At 40.7% G+C, this 13,471-nt stretch overlaps 1 protein-coding gene across 1 annotated transcript in view; it reads right to left on the bottom strand.

Moving 5' to 3' along the window:
• LOC111156589 (ADAMTS like 1) overlaps positions 1-13,471 on the bottom strand; it is a 934,723-nt gene that overhangs the window by 99,411 nt on the left and 821,841 nt on the right. Inside the window, exons 21-22 of the mRNA XM_022517576.1 lie at positions 2,074-2,129; positions 522-649 (exon numbers count right to left, since the gene is read on the bottom strand). Of these exons, the coding sequence (XP_022373284.1) occupies positions 522-649; positions 2,074-2,129 (184 nt within the window). The remainder of the gene's footprint in view (positions 1-521; positions 650-2,073; positions 2,130-13,471) is intronic.

Genomic DNA, 13,471 nt, shown 5'->3' with positions numbered 1-13,471 from the left:
AGGTGTGTTAGAGCAAGAGGTTGACATAAAACAGAACCAGAAAGAAGAAGACTCCTGCTCCAAACCATGACTGAGGAATTCCAATGACCTGTGGGTCTTCAAGACTTCTTCGCAACACGTGTAACAAGGAGAAATGATAGGATCCCAAATGAGCATTCAAAATCTCAGGTCACAACTCATGTTCCTGAACATGTTACTTACTTGTACACAACTCCTTTGTTCATGTTGCTCTGTCTTCCTGGAATATTGCCCCATCTCTGCTTATCAAAACCCACTCGTTCTGACTCTAAAATCTCCCAGATGAAATGAATGTCTGTGCACACTCTTAGGTTATCATTTATACCATGTATTTCATTCTACCTCTTATTATACTTCATCTCCACTTAATTATAATTATAGGCTATAACCTCTCTGAAGGCAGCTTTGAATTTCTTTTATCTATGTGTTCCTGGACTTGCTTGGCAAATCTTAGGCACCCATGGTGTCACTCCAAATCGAACCACACAGAATTTTCATGTTACCTGCTAACGTGACGGCAATGGAGACAGAGTCATAGCCCAAGGCATTTGTGGCATTGCAAGTGTAGAAACCCACATCAGCTTCCACTGGTGCCAGGATCTGTAAGGAATCATCTGGCTGCAGAAGAATCCTGGAGCAACAGAAAAGAAATAGAGACCTAATCAGGTCAGTTGACTCCTTTCTGGCATTCACTACTGGTAAGGCAGGAAGGAACCCTGTTTTATTTTTATTTTTACATTTAAGGTACCCTCTATCCCCAACATGGGGCTTGAACTCATGACCCTGAGATCAAGACCTGAGCTGAGATTAAGAGTTGGAGCTTAACTGAGCCACCCAGGTGCCCCTGGGACCCTGTTTTTAAAACAGAGACAAACCAGCCACAGTGATACTCAGGAACCCAGGCTCTCTTGCCACTTTGATTGATGGGATTCTGCTAGCAGCCCCAAATGAGGTTTTTGATTGCCTGTGCAGCTTGTTAATTATTTGATCTAAAAATGCCAGTTGGATTAGATAGTATATGTTTGCTGAATACATATAACATCCACATCATGGATGAGAGGAGATGCTGGAATGAATGGTGCAGGTGGATTTGGGAAAGGCTTCTTAAGGAAAAGGAAGGAGGGGTAGAGCTTTGTTGGATGGTGGAAAGTAGGTAGGGTTTCCAGACATGGAGAAAAGCATCTGGAGTAAAGGCCTGGAGTTGTGTGAGAGTAAGCCAAGAGTCAAATATTGAGAAGAGGATACTGATGCACATGTTTGAAGGAAATCCTATGTCTAACTACCTCTCAATTCTAGGTAGTCATACATATATCCATTCATGGGGTATAAAACTTAGATTTATTGTTTCCCATAAAACTTAATAAAGGACTCTTTGTAGAAAAGGTCAGTAAAGGGGTGCCTGGATGACTCAGTGTATTGGGGCCTCTGCCTTCAGTTCAGGTCATGATCCCGGGGTCCTGGGATCGAGCCCTGCATCGGGCTCTCTGCTCAGTGGGGAGCCTGCTTCCTCCTCTCTCTCTCTGCCTGCCTCTCCGCCTACTTGTGATATCTCTCTCTCTGTAAAATAAATAAATAAAATCTTAAAAAAAAAAAGGTCAGTAAAATAAAGGCAAAACCCGCCCTTTAAGACAACGGTAGAAAATTCCAGAGTAATCACCATCTAGTTCCAATATTTTGCTTTCCCTGAAAAGAATTACAAGCATCACATTGTGAGTGCCTAGCAAGAGCTTCAAAACCCACTCCAATCTTAGTCTTCCCTTTGTTCTTTTTTGGATTTATGCCATTTCCAAGAACCACTAGCTACCTCATGGCAGTTAAGCAGATTAGTGACTAATGATGACTTAAACTTATGTCTCAGTGACTTGATGAGGCTGATGAAAACTGGATTGTTTAGGTGGAGGTGGGAATCCAGAAGGACAGGACAGGAAGCTCAGATATCCAGTGCATTGGTCAGCAAACCATCGGTCAGCAAACCATTCGATACTACAGCAATGCCTTACAGGTGGCTTAGAGGCTTCCAGAATCAGTCATTTCCATCTTTGGGATAATTTCTACCTCCCTAGTTTCACAAGGCCAAAGATCTGTTCACCTAATATCATGTCAACATCCACCTGCAGGACATAAGCTGGAAATAGGGGTCATTTTTCAGGAAATGTTGCAGGGGGGAGGGAAAGCATGAAAATGTCAGGACTCATGAGACTTGGTGGTGAAATTCAGATCAGGAGTCAGACCTCCTGCCCCAGCAACATGTTCTTCTCACTATACAATTCTTCCCCTTCCTCACTATCTCTCTTGTTGGGTCCTCTCCAGACTCTATGTTATTGACACTCTGGCACTGACTCTCATCAGCTTTTAGTTATTCTGAGGTGGGCAGCCAATCTGGCAATGGATCATGCTTCCTCAGCTCCATTTTTGGCCTTGAAATGACTGCATTTCTTACTCTTACCTCCTGGCAGAGGGAAGGCAAGAAAGAGGAAAAACAAGGCTTACATGTATCAATCTTCAATCTACTATGCAGTTCTGGTAAAAATGGGGAAGGAAACAGAAAACCTCAGCTAAAGGGAAGTTTCTGGATGGTCTGTGTTTGATTCGGTGCCATTCCACACCATCACCACAATTGCTGAGGAGAGTCAAGTTTTTGGGGGACTGAACTGGCGCTGAAGTTTCGTTAGGGTTGGGAAAGAGGCCATGAGAGACTGTGGTAGAACTCATCCACTCATTCATTCACATATCCATTAAATGCTAAGGGAATTTTCTCAAACAATTACATGTTAGACTATTTCAAAGAAGCTAATAAAAGAAAGATGACAATACTCACTTCTTATCTTTGGTAAACTATATAATAGGTAACAATGTTGATGTGGGAAACAGAGGCAGAAGAAAAGTTATCAAATTTCCTTACCCACTGACAAGCCCTTAAAACAGGCAGAGTGACATTCCTCTAGGGACTCAACTACCCCCACCTTAAAGTTTTGCTATGTCAAAGGGCAATACTAGCCTGACTGACCCCTATCCCCAACCAGGATCCTATAAGTCTACTTTAGCAATTCCTTTGGAAAATTTATCTCTAAACCCTCCAATATAGTGCTGACAATCATTCCCAAGCATATGGTCCACTCTAAAGGGTCTCATGACAAAGGTTTTATTACTAGTAATGAATAACCCTTTTCCTAACAGTAGCTAGCCCCTCAAGGTCCTGGAAACCTTGCTTCCAAAATTCCTGAGAGACTTACTGCCATCCCTGACCCCCTCCCAACTTGCAAGCATATAAGGGACCACTAGTCACAGCCCCAGGGCAGGAGCTCTTTCTTCCCACAGGTCCTGTCCCCATGCTTTAATAAACCACCATTTTGCACCAAAGATGTCTCAAGAATTCTTTCTTGGTCATCGGCTCCGAACCTCACCCCACCGAACCTCACTTATATTCTAAGACTTCATCAATGTCACTATCTTAAAAAAGAATCTTAACAGACACAACTATATTATCATTGCTAAATCTCTTCAGGTATTCAGGCTTAGATTTAAAAAAAATTAAAAATTAACTATGATTTAAATTGTGATGATGTCCCAGAACATGTATGCCTCCATAATGATTTCCAAACAGCAATAATAAAAGCAGGCTTAATCAAATATCAATAGAACTGACTACTCATGATGATTGAGTTTAGTCCATTGTTATTCAGTTTTATTGCACTCAAAAGGCAGGGATTAGAATATGCCAAATTCCCAAGTCCATTGGGATGCCTGCTTCCCTAAAACCTGCACCGTCTCTGTCTTCCCTACAGAAAGGTTTCTTGAATTGAACATTCAGACCAGGAGGCTAGAAGACCAGTCTTCTGAACTTTGATCCTGCTATTGTTTAAGTAGTCACCACTGGCAAATCCCTTCATCTTCTTATATTTCAGCTTATCCACGTCTAAAACCCAGCTGAAGTAGGTTTTCCTACTCAGCAGAGGAAGCTGTGCTGTGAAAATAAAGTATAGCAGGAATTTCCATACCATCTTCTGGCATTTCCAGTGATGCTTTTGTTGGTAATGTTGGACACCCTGAAGGAAAAATTAAATGTGAGGAAGGATGACCGTGGTAAAAATTGTCAGAAAGGAAGAGAGGGGAGTATGTTATTGGCCAATTCTCTGTAGCCCTCTGACAATTTATTAGATCTCGACATTCAGATCATTCCTCTCCTGCCTCATAGAACTACTATATCTGTTTGATCTCAGGTAGGAGGTATAGAACCTGCTCCCAACAGTGGGCCTGAACCACCCATTTTTTAAGGTGGGAGGAATAGCTTTTGTAGCTGCACCACTTACGGATGCTACTGAGTGAGGCATAATGCTTTCTGAGCAGGTCTGAAGCTCAGAAAAGATTCCTACAGAGGTGATGAAGAGAAGGAGGAGAGCCTTCACACCAGGCTAAAAGCCACATGAGGCTGAACTAGGATGGGAATAGTGAGAGTGGAAAGGAACGAACCTAGACCTAGATTTACCATTTGCATGTTCTTTTATTCTATGTAACATATATACAAAGGTAGAGATGATAAAGTATTTGCCTTCATAAAAACAGTCTTAAATATTAAGGGACAAAACCTACATGGGACAAAATCTGAATTTGCATATACTTACAAATGATTTATACTCATCAAACCAAACTCTTCAGCTCAAGGAGGTACAGTGTTATTTGGTTGCAGAGTTGGAATTTGAAATAGAGATTCTTGGTCTAGCACTCTTTTTTTCCAATTTATTATGTCTTTTAGTATGTCCTCAACTTTGGTAGCTGGGGGTTTGGAGGCTGCCACCAGGAGGAGCAGTAGTTCTGAAGAGGGTTCCCATGCAGGGCTCTCTAGGAAACATGACAAGGCAAAAGAAAGGGCTTTGCTGTGAAGCCTGAGGTCAGCTTTAGTCTCTCTATCTAGCTTGCTATCTACGGAGAGAGACTCATGGGGAAAAAAAAGTTTTCTTTGTATTTCAGGCGTCTGCTCTATTAACTTAATTTGTTAGTAGCTGATTTCTGTCAACTTGTATTTCGTTTTCGGATTTGGCAGGCCTGTTTTAGAATGCACACACACAGAACTATAGTGTTGCTTTCCAAGCAAAACCAGAAAGATTTCTCTGGGGTTGTTTTGGAATTTAAAGAATCAGAGAATGAGGGGACATGGAATGGGGCATAATTAAGGACTACATAGAAAATGGTCCTGTGGTCACATTAGGAATATTAATACTAGCTGCTTTTCTCCCATACCCATACCCCACTTCCCCTTTGGTTTACTGAAATAAAACCTATTGCTTTATTTCTTTGCTCATACAGTTAGCTAGAAAATAAAAGAGTTTTGCTTTTCTGATGGCCTTTACTTGAGAGCTTCTTTGGGAGAGCATATCTTCTCCAGCATTCTAGAAAAGAGGGAGCAGCTGAGAGTGCAAATAATTGTTTTAGTTACTTAAGTACAACCCTTGTCCACCTTATGAGTAGGATTCGGAGAAAGTGCCAGGGATCAGTCCTACCAAGTATAAGCTCTTTGAGGTGAAATTGCCTCATCTGCATTTGTAATGTATAGTGAGAAAGTACTCTTAGTTGAAAGGAGGCCGCTCTGGGTGTCTAAAGGAAAGTCTCTAGCAATTCTGTGAGTGGGGTGGCATCAGGATAGCCTCTGAATCCTTGGCTCAACAATGACCATCCCTGTCTTGTGTAGGCCTGTTTCTCAAAGTGACCTCCATGACCAACCACGTGAAGCTGCTGTGGAGAGGAATGTTTCTGACTTCAGTCAAGAGTGACAGAGACATGTGGAGGTCTTGGGTAAGAGTTTCAACTCTGGACCTCTAAGTTCTTTCTGCAAATGGAGGATAATATTGACCTCAGACAGTTCTTATAAGGATCAAACAAAGAAGTATATTGACCCATTCTTACTGTTTTCTAAATAAAAAAAAAACAACAGTTTCAATATAAACTGCAACTAAGAAATTAGTGTTTTTTAAAAATGATGTAAGTGGTGCTCACTTATGTTACCATCTTGGAACTCCTCCTTTTCAAGAGGAAATCTTAAAGCTCTGGACACAGAAATATGCATCTTCTACATGGGTCATGATGTTGTACTGTCTCAGGCCTTCCGACTTGACAAGCATGCATTCTTAAACCTATTTTAGGTCCCAACACAGGACTGGGTGCTGGAAATCATAGGCACATCCCTTCTCTTTAGAATAGTATCTTCCTCTCATCTTTGCAAAATTACCTATCCCAGATCCCAACATTAACTTGTTTATCAAAGTCAAGGTAGCCTCTTTGATTCTCCTTGTCATTAGCTTGGAGATGAATTCATGCTCCTGCTCCTCACATCTATCCTTCCCAATTTTCCCATTCCATTAAGAATGAGTCAAGTTCTACCTCCTGTGTTATCATGGTCCACGAGAATTTCTCCCTTTCCTGATCTTCCAGAGTTGTTCTGAGCTGTACTACAAAATACTTTCAACTCAACAATGTCTCATTTCTTTAGTTAGATTGGAAAATAGTACTGCAAGGGCTGAGACTCTTTTGCTTCTTTCACAGTTCCTTCCTGAGTATCCTGCACAGAGCTGGCATGCTAAAAAGATACTTGTTGAGTTACCTTCAGAGCAGTGGAGCTCAAAATGACCCTGCTAACAATACAGCACAGTGGTTAAAAGCTCAGATGCTGGAGGTAAACTGTCAGGGTCCCAACCCCAGCTTTACCACTCAGTCACTTGGTAGCCCTGGGCAAGTCATTTACCTCAGTGTCACAGTTTCGTTTTCTATAAAATGAGGAGAATTATAGCACCTGCCTAGGATTGTTGTGGGTATTTCACTTAAGCTCACATATTTAAAGAATACAGATGATGGGGTTGGGGGCAGGAGCAAGATAGAGGCAGTGGAAGACACCTAAATATCATCAAGTCCCAGGAGCTCAGCTAGATGGTTATCAAACCATTCTGAACAGCTGTAAACTCAACAGGAGATAGAAGAGAAGAAGAGCAGCAATTATAGGAACAGAAAATCAACCACTTTCTGGAAATGTATATTTTTCTGGGGTCATTACTATCCTTTTAGTATTTTGTTCTCTCATTCATCCATTCTTATCTGGATAAAATGACAAACTCACCACAAAAAAAAAAAAAAAAAAGAACAAGAGGCAGTACTGATGGCTAGGGACCTAATCAATATGGACATTAGTAATATGTCAGAATTAGAGTTCAGAATGATGATGACGAAGGTGCTAGCTGGGCTTAAAAAAAGCATGGAAGATACTAGAGAATCCCTTTTTGGAGAAATGAACTAAAAGCTAACCAAGTTGAAATAAAAAAAGCTACTAATGAGGTGCAATGAAAAATGGAGGCTCTTACTGCTAGGATAAATGACACAGAAGAGAGAATTAGTGATATAGAAGACCAAATGAAGGAGAATAAAGATGCTCAGCAAAAAGAGACAAACAACTACTGAACCAAGAGGTGAGAATTTGAGGAATAAGTAAGTGATACTGTAAGATAAAACAATATTAGAATAATAGGGATCCCAGAAGAAGAAGAAGAAGAGGAAGAGGAAGAAGAAGAAGAAGAAGAAGAAGAAGAAGAAGAAGAAGAGGAGGAGGAGGAGGAGGAGGAGGAGGAGGAGGAGGAGGAGCAGCAGGAGGAGGAGAGGGGCAGAAGGTATATTGGAGCAAATTATAGCACATAATTTCCTTTATTTGGCGAAGGGAACAAGCATCAAAATCCAGGAGGCACAGAGAAACCCCCTCAAAATCAATAAAAATAGGTCCACACCTCATCATCTAATAGGAAAACTTACAAGTTTCAGTGACAAAGAGAAAATTCTGAAAGCAGCTCGGGACAACAGGTCTGTAACATCCAGTGGTAGAAATATTAGATTGGCAGCAGACCAATCTATAGAGACCTGGAAGGCCAGAAAGGACTGGCATGATATATTCAGAGCACTGAATGAGAAAAATATGCAGCCAAGAATACTATATCCAGTTAGGCTGTCATTGAAAATAGAAGGAGAGATAAAAAGCTTCTATGACAAACAAAAACTAAAAGAATCTGCAAACACCAAACCGGCCCTACAGGAAATATTGAAAGGAGTCCTCTAAGCAAAGAGAAAGCCTAAAAGTAACAGACCAGAAAGAAACAGAGACAATATACAGTAACAGTCATCTTACAGACAATACAATGGCACTAAATTCATATCTTTTGATAGTTACACTGAATGTAAATGGGCTAAATGCCCCAATCAAAAGATACAGGTTATCAGAATGGATTAAAAAACAAGACCCATAGATATGCTGTCTACAAGAAACTCATTTTAGACCCAAGGACACCTCCAGATTTAAAGTGAGATGGTGGAAATCAATTTACCATGCTAATGGACATCAAAAGAAAGCTAGAGTGGCAATCCTTATATCAGATAAATTAGATATTAAGCCAAAAACTATAATAAGAGAGGAGGATGGACACTATATCAGACTTAAATGGTCTGTCCAACAAGACGATCTAACAATTTTATTTTATTCTATTTTTTATTTTTTTAAAGATTTATTTATTTGACAGACAGAGATCACAAGTAGGCAGAGAGGCAGGCAGAGAGAGAGGAGGAACCAGGCTCCCCGCCGAGCAGAGAGCCCGATGTGGGACTCAATCCCAGGACCCTGGGACCATGACCTGAGCCGAAGGCAGAGGCTTTAACCCACTGAGCCACCCAAGCGCCCCTAACAATTTTAAATGTCTATGCCCCTAACATGGGCGCAGCCAACTATATAAACCAATTAATAAAATCAAAGAAACACATAAACAATAATATGATAATAGTAGGGGACTTTGACACCCCCCTCACTGAAATGCACAGATCATCCAAGCAAAAGATCAACAAGGAAATAAAGGCCTTAAATGACACACTGGACCAGATGGACATCACAGATATATTCGGAACATTCCATCCCAAAGCAACAGAATACATATTTGCATACACATGGAACCTTCTTCAGAATAGATCACATCCTGGGTCACAAATCAGGTCTCAACCAGTACCAAAAAACTGGGATCATTTCCTGCATATTTTCAGACCACAATGCTTTGAAACTAAAACTCAACCACAAGAGGAAAGTTGAAAAGAACTAAAATACACGGAGGCTAAAGAGCATCCTACTAAAGAATGAATGGGTCAACCAGGAAATTAAAGAAGAATTAAAAAAAAAATTCATGGAAACAAATGAAAATGAAAGCACAACTGTTCAAAATCTTTGGGACACAGCAAAGGCAGTCCTGAGAGGAAAGTATATAGCAATACAAGTCTTCCCTCAAGAAACAAGAAAGGTCTCAAGTACAACCTAACCCTACTCCTGAAGGAGCTGGAGAAACAACAGCAAAGAAAGCCTAAACCCAGCAGGAGAAGAAAAATCATAAAGATCAGAGCAGAAATTGATGACATAGAAACAAAAAGAACAGTGGAACAAATCAACGAAACTAGGAATTGGTTCTTTGGAAGAATTAATAAGACTGATAAACCCCTGGCCAGCCTTATCAAAAAGAAAAGAGAAAGGACCCAAATTAATAAAATCATGAATGCAAGAGGAGAGGTAACAACCAACACCAAGGAAATACAAATTATTATAAGAACAAATTATAAGCAACCATACACCAGCAAATTTGACAATCTGAAAGAAATGGATGCATTGCTAGAGACGTATAAACTACCAAAACTGAACCAAGAAGAAATAGAAAACCTGAACAGATCCATAATGAGTAAGGAGATTGAAGCAGTCATCCAAAATCTCCCAAAAAACAAGAGCTCAGGGCCAGATGGCTTCCCAGGGGAATTCTACTAAACACCGAAAGAAGAATTAATACCTATTCTCCTGAAACTCTTCCAAAAAATATAAATGGAAGGAAAACTTCCAAACTCATTTTATGAGGCCAACATTACCTTGATCCCAAAACCAGATAAAGACCTCACCCAAAAGGAGAATTACAGGCCAATATTCTTGATGACCACAGAGGCAAAAATTCTCCCCAAAATACTAACCAATAGGATCCAACAGTACATTAAAAGGATGATTCACCATGACCATGTGGGATTTATTCCGGGGCTGCAAGGGTTGGTTCAATATCTGCAAATCAATTAATGTGATACAACACATTAATGAAAGGACAGGAACCATATGATACTCTCAATAGATGCTGAAAAAAACAACTGACAAAGTACAGCATCCTTTCTTGGTCAAAACTCTTCAAAGTGGGGGCGCCTGGGTGGCTCAGTCGTTAAGCGTCTGCCTTTGGCTCAGGTCATGAGCCCAGGGTCCTGAGTCCAGGGTCCTGGGATCGAGCCCCACATCGGGCTCTCTGCTCAGTGGGGAGCCTGCTTCCTCCTCTCTCTCTCTCTGCCTACCTCTCTGCCTACTTGTGATCTCTGTCAAATAAAATAAATAAAATCTTTAAAAAAAAAAACCAAACAAAACTCTTCAAAGTGTAGGGATAGAGGTTACATACCTCAATATCATCAAAGCCATCTATGAAAAACCCACAGTGAATATCATTCTCAATGGGGAAGAACTGAGACCTTTTCCCTTAAGGTCAGAAACACAGCAGGGCTCTCCACCATCACCACTGCTATTCAGCAGAGTACTAGAAGTCCTAGCCTCAGCAATCAGACAACAAAAGGAAATAAAAGGCATCTGAATTGACAAAGAAGTTGTCAAACTCTCTTTGTAGATGATATGATACCTTATGTGGAAAATCCAAAAGGCTCCACTCCAAAACTGTTAGACCTCATACAGGAATTCAGTAAAGTGTCAGAATATAAAATCAATGTACAGAAATCAGTTGCATTTCTACACACCAACACCAAGACAGAAGAGAAATTAAGGAGTTGATCCCATTTATAATTGCACCCCAAACCATAAGATACCTAGGAATAAACCTAACCAAAGAGGCAAAGAATCTGTACTCAGAAAACTTTCAAGTACTCATGAAAGAAATTGAGGAAGACACAAAGAAATGGAAAAACATTCCATGCTCATGGATTGGAATAACAAATATTGTGAAAATGTCTATGCTACCTAGAGCAATCTATATGTTTAATGCAATCCCGATCAAAATACCACCAACTTTTTTCAAAGAAATAATCCCAAAATTTATATGGAATGAAAAATACCCTGAATAGCCGGAGGAATGTTGAAAAAGAAAGCCAAAGTTGGTGGCATCACAATTCCAGACTTCAAGCTGTAATCATCAAGACAGTATGGTCCTGGCACAAAAACAGAAACAGATCAATGGAACAAAAGGGAGAGCACAGAAATAGACCCTCAACTCTATGGTCAACTAATCTTCAACAAAGCAGGAAAGAATGTCCAATGGAAAAAAGTCTCTTCAACAAATGGCGTTGGGAAAATTGGACAGCCACATGAAGAATGAAACTGGACCATTTCCTTATACCACACACAAAAATAGACTCAAAATGGATGAAAGATGTCAATGTGAGACAGGAATCCATCCAAATCCTTGAGGAGAACACAGGCAGCAACCTCTTTGACCTCAGCCGCAGCAACTTCTTCCTAGAAACATTGCCAAAGGCAAAGGAAGCAAGGGAAAAAATGAACTCTTGGGACTTCCTCAAGATCAAATGCTTTTGTGCAATAAAAGAAACAGTCAACAAAACCAAAAGACAACCAACAGAATGGGAGAAGATATTCGCAAATGACATATCAGATAAAGGACTAGTATCCAAAATCTATAAAGAACTTATCAAACTCAACACTCAAAGAACAAATAATCCAATTAAGAAATGAGCAGAAGACATGAACAGACATTTCTGCAAAGGAGACATCCAAATGGCCAACAGACATATGAAGAAGTGCTCACCATCACTTGGCATCAGGGAAATACAAATCAAAACCACAGTGAGATACCACCTCACACCAGTCAGAATGGCTAAAATTAATAAGTCAGGAAATGACAGATGCTGGCAAGGATGTGGAGAAAGGGGAACCCTCCTACACTGTTGGTGGGAATGCAAGCTGGTGCAGCCACTTTGGAAAACAGTATGGGGGTTCCCCAAAAAGTTGAAAATAGAGATATCCTACGACGACCTAGCAATTGCACTACTGGGTATTCACCCTGAAGATACAAATGTAATGATCTGAAGGGGCACATGCACCCCACTGTATATAGCAGCAATGTCCACATTAGCCAAACTGTGGAAAGAACCTAGATGTCCCTCAACAGATGAATGGATAAAGAAGATGTGGAATAAATGGATTCCATTTATGGAATGGATAAAGAAGAATAATGGAATACTACGCAGCCATCAAATAAAATGAAATCTTCCCATTTGCAATGACATGGATGGAACTAGATGGTATCATGCTAAGTGAAATAAATCAATCAGAGAAAGACAATTATCAACGATCTCTTTGATATGAGGAATTTGAGAGGCAGGGTGGAGAGTTGCTGGGGGGAAGGGAGGGAGAAAAGGAAACAAGATGGGACTGGGGAGGGAGACAAACCATAAGAGACTCTTAATCTCACGAAACAAACTGAGGGTTGCTGGAGGGTGAAGGGGGAGAAATAGGTGCCTGGGTTATGGACATTGGGGAGGGTATGTGCTATGGTGAGTGCTGTGAAAGGTGTAAGCCTGATGATTCACAGACCTGTACCCCTGGGACAAATAATACATTATCTGTTAATTAAAAAAAAAAAAGAAAGAAAGAAAAACAGTATGGACGATGGGCGCCTGGGTGGTTCAATCAGTTCAGCTTCCAGCTCTTGGTTTCAGCTCAGGTCATGCTCTCAGGGACATGAGATCGAGCCCTGCATTGGACTCCACATTGGGCCTGGAGTCTGCTTATGATTCTCTGTGTCTCTGCCCCCACTTGTGCGTGCATTCTCTGTCTCTCTCTCTCTCTCTCTCAGAATGAACAAATAAAGAATGTAAACAAGTGCCTGATGTGGTCAGAGCTATGGAAGCACAGGTTGTTGCTGCTGTGATTGACATGACCGTCACCATAATCATTCACTCTTCATGTCTGAGCATATGTGTTCTGGATTTTGTGATGAATTCTTCTGACAAGGGTAAAGGACTGAGAAATGTGGAGGAATAAAGGAATAAAACATCAGTCAGGCACATGAGGGAGGGACAAGGGGTTTTCTGTGTAAGTGAGCAAGGAATGAGTCCTAGGGCCTTGACCTTGGGCGTAGCACTGGGGATGGAAAAGAGGAACAGAGACTGAGGCTGCATGGCACAAGGGTTGGCAAGCGGCTCAGTTCTACTCTTGACTCAGAAATTTGTAAGTACAGCTACACATTTTCATAATTGCTTTAACACTATGAACCAGATACTGAAATCTTAGAACCCTTAAAAAAAAAAAAAAGTTATAAACCAGAAAGGCAAGAAAAATGGAAAAAAGTGGCTTACAGGCAAATAAGCGAAGCGAGAGGCAGCTGTGCAAAGAACATCAGCTCCA

The sequence above is a fragment of the Enhydra lutris genome, unplaced genomic scaffold, assembly GCF_002288905.1.
Source record: "Enhydra lutris kenyoni isolate GAN:26980312 unplaced genomic scaffold, ASM228890v2 scaffoldscaffold47, whole genome shotgun sequence".
Taxonomy (NCBI): Eukaryota; Metazoa; Chordata; class Mammalia; order Carnivora; family Mustelidae; genus Enhydra; species Enhydra lutris.
Note: the sequence above shows the minus strand (reverse complement) of the source record. Positions and strands in the feature narration are given on the sequence as shown.